At 42.9% G+C, this 16,518-nt stretch overlaps 1 protein-coding gene across 3 annotated transcripts in view; it reads right to left on the bottom strand.

Moving 5' to 3' along the window:
* ITGB4 (integrin subunit beta 4) overlaps positions 1-16,518 on the bottom strand; it is a 99,548-nt gene that overhangs the window by 58,861 nt on the left and 24,169 nt on the right. For 2 of the 3 annotated variants that reach the window (XM_084838101.1, XM_084838103.1), the window contains exons 2-8: positions 11,517-11,605; positions 10,433-10,515; positions 7,954-8,055; positions 6,780-6,984; positions 5,338-5,434; positions 3,533-3,704; positions 2,627-2,890 (exon numbers count right to left, since the gene is read on the bottom strand). In XM_084838101.1, coding sequence (XP_084694227.1) covers positions 2,627-2,890; positions 3,533-3,704; positions 5,338-5,434; positions 6,780-6,984; positions 7,954-8,055; positions 10,433-10,515; positions 11,517-11,595 — 1,002 coding nt within the window. In that variant the 5' untranslated portion in view covers positions 11,596-11,605. Of the gene's footprint in view, positions 1-2,626; positions 2,891-3,532; positions 3,705-5,337; positions 5,435-6,779; positions 6,985-7,953; positions 8,056-10,432; positions 10,619-11,516; positions 11,606-16,518 lie in introns of those variants that run through there. The other variant, XM_084838104.1, reaches the window with a different exon arrangement.

Raw genomic sequence — 16,518 nt, 5'->3', positions numbered from 1 at the left:
CGTAATCACCAGTGGTCTGAATTGGACACAGAAACAAATAGCGAGCCAATGTAATTCTTTTACACCCAGTTCACGTAATATCAACTCACATTTTTTAAAAACTGTGGGTTGTTGTGGAAGAGGCAGGGTGTTGGTGCACAATACCCTAACACTCTCGTCCCTGGGTTGTTTAGTGCTGCGTCTGAACCCAAACCTCTGGCTTGTCTCTCCCCTGACAAGCCAGAGGAAGAACCCACGCATTCTTTCTCTGGCTTGCTGGAGGAGAGACAAGCCAGAGGTCTGGGTTTAGCTGCAATGCTAAACTATCCAGGGATGCAGCATCCCTGTGTTGTTTAGCCGCTCCTGCTTGCAGTAGGAGCAACTGGGCAGCATGCACCAGCACACTAGCTCGTTCCCAACAACTCTGGATTGTTGTGCTGCCTGAACTGGGTGTTAGAATTGGTTTAACGTGACTCCATCTAGGTAAACTAGTCAGAATCCTGGTGGCTGAATTCTGAACCAGTTGAAGCTTTCGAACTGTTTTCAAGAGCAACACCATTTATAACGAATTACAGTAATCTGACCTGGAGGTTACCAGAGCATGGATCACTGTGGCCAGGCTGTCCCTATCCAGAAAAGGCCACACCTGATGAGCCAGCCAAAGCAAGTCAAAGGTGCTCTGATCCACCAAGGCCATGTGGGTCTCTAGTGACAAGAACCCTCCAGAGCAGGTTGTCCAAGGTAGCCCCATGCCAATAGGTCAATGGATCCAATGGATGTTCAGAACTTTAGGGCAAACCTACATGTTGCACCAGAGGATCCATGATTGATCTTCCAAAGTTCTTTAAAAAAACACACACATACCTAAGCAGCAGTACCATGCGTGCATGTGTGTTGCATGCTAATTTGATCAGGGAAATGGTGTGGAGTCTGGGGCATTTAACTCCTTCCCTGTGTGCTATTTTTCCAATCTAAATCTCCTCAATCTCCTAGTTGCTTTGCACAGGGAAAATACAAGTGACAGTATATCATGACAGTATTTTCCTCCCATTGAACAAATAGCACTCAGTAGGGGCATGATTTAGATTGGGAAAATGGCCGAGAAGAAAGGGGTTAAAATACCTTCATCCTCCATGCTTCTTTAGTAAAAAAAAAAAAAAAATCCAATTAAGTAACAAAAATAAAAGTAACGGAGTAAAAAAAAAAGTAAATTATCTGGTGCAGAGAAAGTAAATACAGATACATTTTTTCTCAAGGTCAAACTAGACTTGACATTAATTGTGTGGATGAAATTAATGTGCACATTTTTTCTAATGTAAATAGCAGCCAAAGAGAAGCCTAAGCAGCCTCGGGACTGGAAGTTTAACTCTCTTACTACCACAATCCCAACTAAAATCACCTTTCTGAAGCTGCTATTTACATTTCAAGGGAAGTCTTCACTGACACCAATGAGAGATTCCCTCAAAATACAAATAGCAGCTTCAAAGAGCCAATTTTTGTCAGGACCTCAGCACAGAGAGAAAGAGTTAAACTTCCGCTCCCCACAGCTTCTCAGACTTTCTTGGGGGGACTGCTATTTACATACCCCCCCAAATGTAGATATTAATTGCATTCATACAATTAACATCACCTCTAGTTGGCCCCTCACTTTCCCATAATACTAGGACTTGGGCCATCCAATGAAACTGACTGGCAGTAGATTGAGGACAGGCAAGAGAAAGCCCTTCTTCACTTGCACATTGGCTTCCTAGAGATGTCTGGTTGGCAACTGTGGAAAGCAGGCTGCTAGACTAGATGGGCCTGAGGTTTGATCCAGCAAGGCTCTTCTCCCTCTTATGTTCTTAAAAAAGTCAAAAGGCCCATCATGGAAATTAGTTTGGCTCCTCTGCAGATGAAAATGTGAGGGAACAGATATCCCCATGTTATACCAGGCTGGGATTATTTCACTTGCCACTGGGTGTCCCCACTGCATTACAAAAGTAGACTGTAAGCCTAAGCCAGAGAGAACAGATACAAGGACAGTTCATCACCAGGTTGTTAGGTTAGAATATACCTGAAGGTAACCCGATTCCTACCCCTTTGCACTTAGTCACATCATCTATGTATTCCTAAACGATTACACTATATACAGATTACAGTGTGTCAGAAAGAGAACAAAATGGCCACAGTGAACTTTAGAATAACATTTCTAGGGTATGGAATATATCTATATCTATATTCACGCACATAGTAAAACACTCCACAATATCTTGGGCAAGCAAACTGGGCCACATGCTACAGAAGAAGGTGAAACCACCCCCAGTTTCACCACTTAAATGTGGTGATCAAGGAGATCCTGAAAAGTAAGAAAAGCCCTTTTGCTGAAGCATTTTCAGATGATTTTAAAAGTATTTTAGCACCAGTTCTTCCCACACAGCAATGGCAGAAAGTGTCTCCCCAGTCAGATAGTGTAGGCCCTATTTGCTGCTGGAGGGTTAGGACATTGCTTCTGGCCTAGCAGTAAACAGCTGCACTGGCTCCCTTGTTGGGTAATTGTCTGAAGGCTATTACTGGTCAAGCATGTGTGGCTGAAAACCCTGCCATCCGTTGCTCCTCTGACACTCGCAAAGCACCCACCCACCCCTTCCTGTCCACTGGCACTTTTCACCTCATAGTAATCGTAAGAGTGGTTGGTAACAGCAAATATGGGGATGATGTTGCTCCGCCCCAGCAGGCGTACAAGGGTTGGCACGGAGGGGTAATCCTGCTTGGTGTCAAAGGTATAGGTGCCTGCTGGGTTCAGGTGGCACTTTTCATCATTCCTCCTCATAATTCCAGACAGGACATTGGTGCCATCAGCTTCATAATGGAAAGCAGACTCAGTGGAGAACACCAGAAGATGAGTGCTGTCGTTCCGCCAGCCGATATAATCCTGCAGGCATAGGGAAAGGCAAAGGTGTAGAAGGATTTCATTTACTCTGAAGGATGAAGTAGGTTGGCCAGAAGCCCAGAAGCTTTTCAAGCAGACCACATGTGACTTTTGAGGAGAGTGCTATGGCCACCAACTCCAAGGCAGCAGTTCCTGTAGTCACCATTACTACAGAGTGTCAGTAAAGCTTGTGCAGCCCAGCCAAGGTTAGCTGAGATGAATAGAAAATTCATCAGTTGTTTCTGTGCTAATGTTGACTATGTCTGGGCACTCCTTTCTTATCTTGTCTCCTCAGCTCTTATCCCTTAACTGTTGACAAGGTACAGCTCCCTGAATTTACTATCATTCTAAGGCACTAGTACTTTGTTTATTTTTTTTTACCTTCATATGACCTTCAGCTTCTATTCAAGCTGTAACACCCTTAATCCAGCTGTGGTCCAACTACAGCTAATCTAATTCCAAGGCTCATCCAGGTTCTTAGGAAAACACAAGGAATACTGTCTGTTGCACATTAAAGCAAGCAAGGGTTTGACCTAGATTTTCCCATGGGTCTCTCAGCTTGAGGAATGGCTAAGAGGGCTCATATCCCTCTAATTCTCACTAAATTGCTATATCTTTGCACTCTTCAGCACCCTCTCCACTCACCTTGCAAACAGCTGTTTGCAATATGGCATCAAATCCACCTTCTGGGGCATCCAAGTTTCCTGATATGCGCTCCATCATTAACTCTTGGCTGAATTTATCGATATTGTGGGTTAGACGGATGACATTCTTAAAGGAGAACGGAGGGTCGGCACCAAGCCAAGGCTCACGCAGTCTGGAGGTAAAAGGATAGCAAAGGCTTTATTATTAACTAGTGGAAGGACCCTGCTCCGCACAGGTGGTGATAGCCCTTACGTTGATACAGCAAAGGCAGCAAGCAAACATATGCAGCTGTCAGAGCTGGGCACACTGCACCTGCCCCATCTGAGTGAAGCCATGCTTGCTGGCACCACTAGGCATAGCCCTGCAACAGTGCACCCCTATAGTCCCCTGAGGCAGGGGTCTGTCCATTCCATTCCCTTGAGGGAGGGCTGCCCCACAGCAGGGGTGAGGGGACAGATGTATAACTCTGTTCCTTGGCCCACTAATCTCCCATGGTTTCAAACTGTATTGACTGCAAAGCTATGTGCTGTGACTGAAGATGTACTGCAAGCTTCAACCACACAGACAAATTTAAATTAATTAACACGTTTTAAAAATGAGATAATCCTAAAATGCATGTCTTAGTATGCATGCCAAGTTTCAGGTGTCTAGGTTTCATGGTCTTGGTGCTATGATGCTGACAGATGGACAAACAGATGGACAGAGAGACACCCCCGCTCCATCATTATTGTTGTTATAATCAATATTACCATTATTATTATTAGAGATGACCAACAAATTGACATTAGAAGCATTGAATATGTATCTAGTATAGAAGGACCATATTCATCTGCCATAAAGTTTAATATGATGAATTCTAGGGTCAGTATCCAACGCTGCTGTTGTGCTTACGCCATTGACATAGCGCTAGCGTAAGTGACCTCTAGTGTAATGCCATGTATGCTGATGCGTGGGTTTTTTTGCAGCAATGAGTCCTGTGGCATTTTAAGTATTAACAACAAAGAAGGGGAAGGCAGGCTCAGGTGCAGGAAAAAGGAAAATTTATTGTGCTCTTCATGTTTCAGAGATGTCTCCTTCTTCAGGAGCTGTTTGAAGCCACTCAGTCTCTTAACTGAAATGAATAGTGATGCCTTTCTATGAAATGCTTGCACACGCTACTCCTAACCCATATTGCTCTCACCTTTAGGAATGCTTTAGGAATAGCGTGTGCAAGCATTTCAGAGAAAGGCATCACTATTCATTTCAGTTAAGAGACTGAACGGCTTCAAACAGCTCCTGAAGAAGGAGACATCTCGAAATGCGAAGAGCACAATAAATTTTCCTTTTTCGAGAACTGGAGCCTGCCTCCCCCTTCTTTGTTGTTAGTCCACGGTGCTTCTTCCCTCTTCCCTCCTGCATTGTAAGTACTAACAATGAATTGTGATAAAAACTTATTTCATTAGCTGAATGACATGTAGAACAAAGATCATGAATACAGATATAAATGGGTCCAGTCCAGGTGGGGAATTGTTTTGCAAGGTAAAATTAAACATGAATGAACACATACCGAAAGCAGGTATTACAATACATGAGTCAATTAAGTGATATACACAACATGCGGACATAAATTAATATAATGAAGTAAGACAGCAGCGTTTGGGGGAGGGATATAATCACAAGTACTAGTAACAGGTTAGATAAAACTATTAATCTTATTCCCGCTATATCTTTTACATATATCCAGTAAAGACAAGTAAAAAAGAAGGCTATTGATCCTAAATAGTTCATTCCCAAGAATCTCCACTGTACCCATTACAGTGACTTACTTTACAGGCCTCATGTCTGTCTGTGGGACTGAAACTTTATCCACAAACTTGCCAAAGCCAATAGTGTAATCATCAGTCAGGTCTCTCAAGAAGTTTGCTAGCAGGAAGGAAGGGAAATAGGAATGGATGAAGATGTTCTGGAAGACTTGAGCTAAGTTCTTTGTTCCAAATCTACATCCAAACGTACACTGTTCCATTAGGGAGTTAGTTCATACATCATGCTTCAGCTGAAATTAATATGGTCACCCAGTCCCTGAACAAATCAAAACTTTTGACAGCCCAACTTTCTTGAACGGCTGTTTCTGTATTTGATTTGTACCCTGCTTTTCTACTAAGAAAATGGCATTCAACGATAAATTAATTGCTACATGTAGAAACCATCAGAGTATTACAGGGTAAGATAAACCTAAGTTGGGTACAAGTTTTGTTTTTTTTTAATCCGTCAAGAATCCAATGATGGCTGACCACTATATTTATTTTTGTACCCAAATTAATTTTCAGATGATATTCCAAAATGCACTTACCCTTAATCACAGAAAAAAAATGGAATTAGAATTCCAAAATGGAATTAGAATTCCCTGTCATAACAGCTGCATTGTCCCCATTTCCAACTAAAGTTAAGCCTAAGTACAAGAAGCAGCATCTTCTTGCATTCAGCCTTTGTTATCTCTGGATGCTTCCAGAGGGAGGGCTCTTAGAGTTAGCAACCGGAAAGCATTGTGCAGCTGTTTTGTCTTCTTTTTCCTTAACAGGTTTTCTGCGATAAGGAAAAAGATGGAAAAAGCCCTAGGAAAACACAGGAGGGTTATCAGTGAAAGATGACAGTGTATAGGCCCCCCCTAAATTCTGTGAATGAGGCAGGGTGATGCCTCCCTAAAAGCCTCATCTGGAAGTAGTCTTTAGTTTTCCATTCTTCCCTCCCTCTGTTCTTTCCCCTGCACTATCCAAATTTATGTCCTAAGTTCCCTGGAGCAGGAACGTATCCCTTTTTCTTATATTACTCTGCAAGTGTCATGTACATTGGTTCTGCATAAACCATCAGAAGCAGCAATATGTTTTCTCATGTCTAGGCAGTTCTTTCTAATAATCCAGCAGACCATATATAGAAGTTGCTTTTTTAAAAACCCTCCATCTCTTACAACTGTCTATGGGGCAAGTAGTCACCCCCAATTAGAAGCAATGGAGGAAAGTCTCACAGATGAAATTAAACCAAAGTAAGGATTAGACTTCTTATTTGCCATGTTGAGGCTGAAGTGGGACAAAGCTTGCAACAAAAAAGTAAGATGCTGGTAGCCAAACATAAGACTAAGTGGCTGGTCTAGGTTTTCTTCCCTATATTTCTCTCCTTACTGGTAGTATTTAGCAACTCCCCTCAGAAGTTGCAGACTGTTAACCAACATCTTGGCCTACCTCCACGACCTTATTATTCAAAAAATTCTCACCCAGTTGCTGGCCCATTTTTTTCAGGTTGTCCAAGTCATCAGACATGGAATAGGAAAAGTCCATGAGAATGTAGAGGTCCACAGGAGATTCAAGGGGCTCAAACACATCAATGTCAAAGCTTGCTTCCTCACCAGCTCTCAGCCAAACTGCTATATTCTGCGGGGATACTTGTGTTTTCTTCAGAGATGTATCAATGATAAATTCCTAGCAGAAGAAACATCAGTAATATGCAGAGATCTTGAGAAGATTTAGCATTGATATTTCATCTTAGTTTAACAGGAGACTGCAGGAAAAAACTGATTCTTGGCAAAGAAGAGATTCACTAAACATTCAGCATTCCCACTCTCATACATAGAGATGCACGAGAAATTCATTTTGGTTTGTTTTAGATCAGAATTTACCCAGTTTACAGCCCCCGGGCTTGAACATGGACTTGAATGCAATCTGCATTACAAAGTATGTACATTTCTGATGAGATTTGAGGAGACCACCACCAAAGTGCATACATTTGAAAAGTACACATGAAGAAGTGAGTACAATAAGAGAAAAATGCATACTTTTCAAAAACGTGTACAACTGATGCAGGCATTTGAAAAAAATGCACATCAAAATATGCACAATTTTTGGTGTGAGCAAACAAACAAAAATGCTCACAATCTGATATGGAAATGAGTCAGGGTGAACTTCGAAGTGGAATTCAGAGAACCTCGAAGAGCTTAAGCTTTACTGATTTGACCATCCCCAGGGGAGGCTGGTGGATCGCGTTTTGGTGGGATGGAAATTCCATTCTGGGTTTTAGTTACAACCAACCAGAAGTCTAAAGGAGCTATCCAAGATGCTGAGCCCTATCCTCAAAATGGATCCAGCACCATGGATAGCTCCTTTAGACTTCTAGCTGGCTGTAACTAAACCCCAGAATGGAATTTCCACCCCACTGAAACTCGATCCACCAGCATGCCCTGAACATCCTATGTATAAATGCTCACAGGAAATGTGCAGGACATGTTGACCAGTTATAAATCCCTTCCCTGGCAATAGGCAATTGACTTTTAAGAAAACTAGACAACTTGTCCAAAACATCAAACCCTGCATTTGGCAGATCAGGAAGGTTATTCAGGCTTATATATATATTTTGTTACCTTTATATCTTTCCTTGACCTGACCTCCACTCACCTTTAGTATTAACTTATCTCCTTTCATGAATACTACGTTGGCTTCACTGCAGCCGTACCTCTCTAGGTTGTCTTTGAAATCACAGCGCTGCTCTTTGAAATTCTTGGGCAAAAGAAAGTAGATAATAACACATGCTTAGAAAATACATTCTAAAATATATTTGGCTTAGGGTGGCTGCTCTCTGCTCCACTGTTAAGCTATAGGTAGGAAACAGTGATCCCTTGGAAAATTCTGACTTAGGGCGCAATCCTAAGCACTGACTGGGGAATGCTGGGAGGTGTAGGACTTCTTTCTGTCTAAACATGCATCAGATTGCATCCTTAGTTAACTGCAGCCACAGTTTAGAGCCCCCAGTCTTTTGGGGCTTGTGGCCATATTTGGAACTTTGATAAGTTTTGTGGGTGCTGTCACAAAACAGTTGCCAGGGAGTGGGCGTGCCATTGATAAAATGGCTGCTGTGGTGAGCAAGAGCTGTCATAAAACAACCATCACAGAAAACAAAATGGTGAGGCTAAATGGTGAATAACTTGCCCAAGAAAATGAGAACAAGGCCAAGCTGGGGGCTGAGCCTCAAAACACTCTTTTGAACCCACAATTGTCCGCTTCAACATAACACCCATCTCACAGAAGGCAAAAAAAGAAAATAAAAAATGGGGAAAATTATTTATTTTTGTTGTAAGCCACCTTGAACTCCTAGGAGATAAGGTGGGGCATAAATATTTTTTTAAAAGTGCAAACTAAAGCACTGATTTCACAGAAAGTAAATTCTCTCTCCCGATCAACTCATCTCCCATCTCTCTCTCTCTCTGCCAGCCAACTCCCATCCCCAACTGTCGGGGACAGTGCCCCAACTGTCTACCCAGCACACACACAAGGCCATGGATTCTCCATTTCCCACCCTGGCTCATGGCTCCATCCACTTTATTTTCCACCCTCCTCCTATCTTTTCCACCCTCCCCTGGCAGGCCTCTGTCAGCGCCCTGGGGCTGGTAGGCACCACATTGGGAACAAAGTAGCTTTGCAACAACAATCAAGAGGAGAAATCATAAAATGTTCCTCGATGCTATATTTCTTGCTCTGTCTTTTATTCTCTGTGTTACTAACAGACTCAGGCTCCCAGCCAGCTACAGCCTGGGACATCCTATCATCTTACATATAATGGTTTTCGGGGGGGGGCAGTTCGCACATTCAGCTGCCAGTCATCAAGGTAATCAGTTAATGTGCATATCATGTGAAGAAGCCCTTCATTATTGTTTACATTTGACTAGCAACTTAATGGGTGAACTTACTCCATGGACATGTATTGCATTGGAGGCAATATGAACATTCTGTCTGTGCTGTTATATCTCTCATGGCTCATTCATGTATGAAAGGCAACACTTGATGTTGTAGTCATCAAGTGCTGGACATGCGTGTGTGAACGCTTTGAGCAGGGTTAGGCAACTTGATGCCCTCCAGATGTTTTGGATTATAATTCCCATAAACCCATGCCAGCATGGCCAATGGTCAGAAAGGATGAGAAATGTAGTCTGAAACATCTGGAGGGTGCTGTCAGGGGGCCCTAGCTGGCCTCTTTCAGTCTACTCCAGTAGCCAACTCCAGACACAAACAAAGGATTCTTTTCAAGGCTTTATTCCTTTTACAACTTAATAACTCTATCACCAGCGACTAAGCTATGAACAGCAAAGTAACCTATGCCCCGGGTTGGAAACAGTTGGTCCCCGTTTGAACGAGAATCACTTGCAGACCCTGAACTTATGGGCTAGGGAGAGTCCCTCCCCTTTTCCCTTGGGTCCTCTGGATGCGACCATTGCTTCAGCGCCAAACGGGTGCTACGCCTCCTTTCCGCGCCCTCCATAGCTCGTCACTATTTGCGTCTGCATAAAACATCCAGCCAGCCCTCCTCCCGCACTCTTTCACTCCCAGGACCGCTATCTATCTCTGGACTGGCGGCAGGAGGAATCTCTGCCAGCTGCAGGGCCTGGGAGGGATGAGCACGCTCCTCTCCCACGGACGGCTGTTCCTCCTCAGAATCAGAACTGCTCTGAGGTTCTATGGGCTCAGTGTCCACCCTGACAGGTACCAGGTTGCCTACCCCTGTCTTAGAGTGTGTGGAGAACAGAAATCTATTTAGAAACAAGAGGGATGAAGCTAATGATTAAATGCATCCCCATCCAAAGGGATACAGGCTTACAAGAGTGGGCAGGACCACCCATAAGGTGGTCAATTAGCATCAGAGTACCCAGTGATATCATCTGCGTAATCAAGAATTAGATTGCACAGGAATTTAGCAGAGGGACTATGGGACTGTGGCCAAAATGCAGGTGAAATTTGGTGCTTTGAGATGTATAATTTTTGTGAACCGCCCAGAGAGCTTTGGCTATTGGGTGGTATAGAAATGAAATTATTAATAAATAATAAATTAATAATTAAAGTATACACATCATGAGTATGCTCAACACTTATGAAAAGGTCCTACCTCATCAGTGCAAAAAGAGCAGTCCTTGCTCACTCGGATACATTCAGTGCAGCTTTTTGCCCTGGAAGCCACACAGCGATTAACTAGGAAACAAGAGCAACATGTTAGAAATTCAGGAAACCAGATTTGTCTAGGCATGGAGATAGAAGGGGACAAGTAAGATATAAGATTTGGACTTATTTTCATTCCCTTTGCACGTAACACACGAAGTGATTTCAAACCTGGCTGCGGTGCAATAGTCAATGCAATCTACAGTATGTAAAAATGATTGAAAGTGGAAAAGGAGCTAATCACACACAATACCTCAAGAAGGGGTAGTCTGGGTCAGAAGAAAGTACAATGAGCTTATTTCATTTATTTCATTTCTATACAACCCAAAAGCCAAAGCTCTCTGGGTGGTTTACAAAAAGTAAAACTCAAAATACAGCAAAATGAAAACTTAAAATCTTGAACATTAAAAAAAAAATCTAAAACAGCTAAAACCAGTTAACAATACAATACCAGGGCCTGATAAAACAACTGAGTTAAAAGAAACCCCATCATATCCCATCAAATGCCTGGGAGTAGAGGAAAGTCTTAACCTGGCACCAAAAAGATGACAGTGTTGATGACAGGCAGGCCTCAGTGGGGAGAAAATTTCACAATCAGGGGGCTACGACCAAGAAGGTCCTCTCCCTTGTTCCCATCCTCTGAGCCTCCCTTGTTGCTACATTGCATTTCTTACCGGTCTTAAATCAGAGAGTACCGCTTGATTAAGCACTCACAGAGGATGTATCAGAAGGGAACTAATTTAACTCATTCAATATGAATACTCCTTCTTAATGGTTCAGTGCTCATAAAGGCAAAAAAGTGGGTGAAGCACTGCATGAAGCAATTGGGTGAAGCACTGCAAAGGAAAGAATAGATTTTTCTTGTCCTGTAGTAAAGAACTGCTACTTTGTCACCCTTCTTGCAGAGCACCAAGAGGCAGCCCACGAAATGGGATGCCAGCAGCCCTATCCATCAACAATTTGAAAGCAACTGTATACATTAGCACTGTTTGACCGCAAAGGAAGTGAAGATCTAGAATATATGCTGAACTTACTTCTGTTTCCTTGGCTTGAGCTATAAAACAGTGATAACAGAAGCAGCACAGACAATGTCCTTTGGAGCAGTATGTCCATTTTTTTCTTCCTGAAATCCAAAAGTCAAAAAAGTCACCATCACTAGCAGCACAGCAATGCAAATCTAGTTTCCTAGCTGATCATTCCTGAATCTTTCTAAAAAAATATGACTTTAATTATTGTTAGGCAAACCATCCACTGAAGATTTTGGACACACAGTCCTAAAGAAACTATGGATGCTGGGGCAAACAAGAAGGGAGATCATCTGTGCTCATGCCCTGCCGGTAGGCTTCCAAGAAGCATCCAGCTAGCCATGTTTGGAAACAGAACGCTGGACTAGGTGCAACTTTGGTCTGATCTCACAGGGCTCCTTTTCCATTCCTATTACTAACTTTCACCTATGATTGTTGTGAATGTTCAAAAATCAGACAACGCTGAAGTGGGTTCAAACAGAGTTAAGACTGCAATTCTATATACACTTTCTTGGGAATAAGCCCCATTGACTTCAGTGGCACTTACTTAGCCTTTGGAAAATTCTGTGTCTGACTCACCTCTTTTTTTTACAACTAATCATGTCATAAAAGAATAGCAGGGCTACTACCATTATTACATGGAGGGGTGTGGAATACACAATTGCCTGCTGCAAACAGAAGCGACCTGGGAATGACCACCTGACAATGGATAGCCAACAAGGTTGTACAGCTGAAACGCCATGGAATTCCTTAACAACCTTGAATCAACAACCATAGGGGACTGCAGGGTTGTCTGTCATCTACACTAAAAATAAAAAAAATGAAAACAAAAATTCAGTCTCTCCCTCAAAGCAGCATTAATTTGCCTGTATAGAGTGTGCATATATTGGCATGCTTTGCATAATGTATTCTGCTTCTAATAATTGTAAGGAGAAGTAAAAAGCTATGCAGAACACTGAAATACCACACCCTGACAACTTGGAATCCTGTGTAACCTCCACCACCACCTTCTGAGATTTCCCCAGGCATTGCCCCCACAATTCCAAGCCTCTTTTTATAGGCCTTAAGGGATAGAAAGTTGCTTTTCTTTTTAAAAAGGGCATGTACATTCCATGCCCAGTACAAATTGGCATGTGTGGGGCAGTACAATTGCAGAATCACAGGGTCTGTTCACAAGGTGCCCACATGATTACCTCCCGCATACAAGGGAGGTGAGTGAGAGCATCCACACAGACGTTAGATGTGGGATGGCCAAGACTTCTTCAGTGGTGAAGGGGGGCTGGAATGAGCACAAGGATGATCATGAAGGTTTATGTAACATGTGAACTGCTCCACAGACATAGACAACCACCTCATGTATTGATGTCTTTTGAAGATGTTTATCTTTCAACCGTCTTTCAGTGATCAGTCATTCTGTTGCTGTTGCTTTTATGACTGTTGCTCTTGACAGCTGCTGTTATGTTTAACTGCTGCTGATTTTATTATTTCTTGCAATGCTTTTGTTTTTAATTGTAACTGTTGCTTTGATGACTTGTTTTTGTAACCTGCTTTTAATGAATTTATTATAATAATAATAATAATAATATAATCATCCCTCATTGCACAAACAAGTGGATCAAAGCAACTGAGCTATTGATCAGTTCTAATGTTAAAGGTTTACTGATCACACAGTAATGGAAAAGGAACTCTCACATTGTTATGATACTCAGACTCTTAAGCTCAGTAATGAATGTTGATGAAATATTTTGCTGGTACTCCACAATGGTTTCAGAGCACTCCATCTGTTCTTGCTCACTTCTGCCACAGCTAACACCCCAAACAGGCAGAGTTGGTAGATCTGCTTCGATGAAGCTGGCATGGCTTCAGCAGAGCCAAACGTCCATGCTTCAAAGCAGGCTCAAAATAAGGACATTAGTTCTTCCTCTCTCTGAGCTGCTTGTTATCAGTTCTCTTCTTCTCACATGTAAGTAAGTGCCAGCTTATGTAAACAACAGAATAATGTAAAGCCTTTCTTGAATTGTACCACTTCCTGCTATAGCTGGGGGAAGGGTTTGTTTCCCCACTCCCTGCCCCCCCCCATCACCCTTCATACAGAAAACTACCATGTCAGGGGAAAGACTAGACTGAACTCATATACTTGACAAGCTGTTTTTCTGTGGGCAAGGAGTTAAATCCATGAGGGAGTATTAATCCATCTGCAATCTGTGGTACAATTCAAGAAAAGTGTTTGCTACTTGGTCTTGCTGATTGTGAATCAACTCGCTCTAAGTCCTGACCCCAGTGTGTGCTTTAAAGGACATTCCACTTCAGTCTAGCAGTTCAGGCTTTGTAAAGCTTATCACAGAAGGAGATTTTTGCAAGAAGCAAGGCTAACTGGTCAGGTTTGGCAAAAGTTAAGTTCGCATAGTATAACTTGCTGGAATTGGTGGAATGTGCTTTGCCTTTATTAGCAATTCAGACATTTACAGTCCTTACTTTAATTGTTGTTGTTTGTTGTTGTTCAGTCGTTCAGTCGTGTCCGACTCTTCGTGACCCCATGGACCATAGCACGCCAGGCCTTCCTGTCCTGCGCTCTTTCCCGGAGCGTGCTCAAGTTCATATTCATTGCATCCGTGATGCTATCTAGCCATCTCATCCTCTGCCGTCCCCTTCTCCTTTTGCCTTCAGTCTTTCCCAGCATCAGGGTCTTTTCCAGGGAGTTTTCTCTTCGCATCAGGTGGCCAAAATATTGGAGCTTCAGCTTCATTATCTGTCCTTCCAATGAGCAGTCAGGGTTGATTTCCTTTAGGATGGACTGATTTGACCTCCTTGCAGTCCAGGGGACTCGTAAGAGTCTTCTCCAGCACCACAGTTCGAAAGCATCAATTCTTCGGCGCTCAGCCTTCCTTATAGTCCAGCTCTCACAGCCATACATTACTACTGGGAAAACCATAGCTTTGATTAGGCGGACCTTTGTCGGCAAGGTGATGTCTCTGCTTCTTACTATGCTGTCTAGGTTGGCCATAGCTTTCCTCCCAAGGAGCAAGCGTCTTTTAATTTCATGGCTACAGTCACCATCTGCGGTGATCTTGGAGCCCAAGAAAGTAAAATCTGTCACTGCTTCCATTTCTTCCCCTTCTATATGCCAGGAAGTGATAGGGCCAGATGCCATGATCTTAGTTTTTTTAATGTTGAGTTTCAAACCAGCTTTTGCACTCTCCTCTTTCACCCTCAACAAGAGGCTCTTGAGATCCTCTTCGCTTTCTGCCATTAGGGTGGTATCGTCTGCATATCGGAGGTTGTTGATAATTCTCCCGGCAATCTTAATTCCGACCTCTGATTCATCCAACCCAGCATTTCTCATGATGTACTCTGCATATAAGTTAAATAAGCAGGGCGACAATATACAGCCTTGTCGTACTCCTTTCCCAATTTTGAACCAATCGGTTGTTCCATCTCTGGTTCTTACTGTTGCTTCTTGACCCTCGTACAGGTTTCTCAGGAGACAGGTAAGGTGGTCTGGTACTCCCATCACTTTAAGAATTTGCCACAGTTTGTTGTGATCCACACAATCAAAGGCTTTAGCGTAGTCAATGAAGCAGAAATAGACGTTTTTCTGGAATTCTCTTGCTTTCTCCATGATGCAGCGAATGTTGGCGATTTGATCTCTAGTTCCTCTGCCTCTTCGAAACCCAGCTTGTACTTCCGGTAGTTCTCGGTTCGCATACTGCTGAAGCCTAGCTTGTAGGATTTTGAGCATCACCTTGCTGGCATGTGAAATGAGTGCAATTGTGCGGTAGTTTGAACACTCTTTGGCGTTGCCCTTCTTTGGAATTGGAATGTAAACTGACCTTTTCCAGTCTTGTGGCCACTGTTGAGTGTTCCAGATTTGTTGGCATATTGAATGCAGCACTTTAACAGCATCATCTTTTAGGATTTTAAATAGCTCGGCTGGAATACTGTCATCTCCGCTAGCTTTGTTGTTACTAATGCTTCCTAAGGCCCACTTGACTTCACTCTCGAGGATGTCCGGCTCAAGTTCAGTGACCGCACTATCATGGCTATCAGGGACATTCAGATCTTTCCTGTATAGTTCTTCTGTGTATTCTTGCCACCTCTTCTTAATCTCATCTGCTTCTGTTAGGTCCCTGCCTTCTTTGTCTTTTATCATGCCCGTCTTTGCACAAAACGTTCCCTTGAGATCTCCAATTTTCTTGAACAGATCTCTAGTCTTTCCCATTCTGTTGTTTTCCTCGATTTCTTTGCATTGTTCATTTAAGAAGGCCTTCTTGTCTCTCCTTGCTATTCTCTGGAACTCTGCATTCAGTTGGGTATATCTTCCCCTTTCTCCCTTGCTTTTCGCTTCCCTTCTTTCGTGAGCTACTTGTAAAGCCTCATCAGACAGCCACTTGGCTTTCTTGCATTTCTTTTTCTTTGGGACGGATTTCGTTGCTGCCTCCTGAACAATGTTACGGACCTCCGTCCATAGTTCCTCAGGCACTCTGTCTATCAGGTCTAATCCCTGAAATCTATTCCTCACCTCCACTGTATATTCATCAGGGATATGATTTAGGTCATACCTGAACGGTTTAGTGGTTTTCCCGACGTTCTTCAATTTAAGCCGAAATTTTGCAAGAAGCAGCTCATGATCTGAGCCACAGTCAGCTCCAGGTCTTGTTTTTACTGACTGTATGGAGCTTCTCCATCTTTGGCTGCAAAGGACATAATCAATCTGATTTCGATATTGACCATCTGGTGACGTCCATGTGTAGAGTCGCCTCTTGTGCTGTTGGAAAAGAGTGTTTGCTATGATCAGCATGTTCTCTTGGCAAAACTCTATTAGCTTTTGTCCTGCTTCATTTTGTACACCAAGGCCATGCTTGCCTGTTATCCCGGTGATTTCTTGACTTCCTACTTTAGCATTCCAATCCCCTATGATGAAGAGGACATCTTTTTTTGGTGTTAGTTCTAGAAGGTGTTGTAGGTCTTCATAGAACCGATCAACCTCAGCTTCTTCGGCCTCAGTGGTTGG

Source organism: Heloderma suspectum, chromosome 2, assembly GCF_057233095.1.
Source record: "Heloderma suspectum isolate Gila_16-S chromosome 2, 16-S_ref, whole genome shotgun sequence".
NCBI classification, from domain to species: Eukaryota; Metazoa; Chordata; class Lepidosauria; order Squamata; family Helodermatidae; genus Heloderma; species Heloderma suspectum.
Note: the sequence above shows the minus strand (reverse complement) of the source record. Positions and strands in the feature narration are given on the sequence as shown.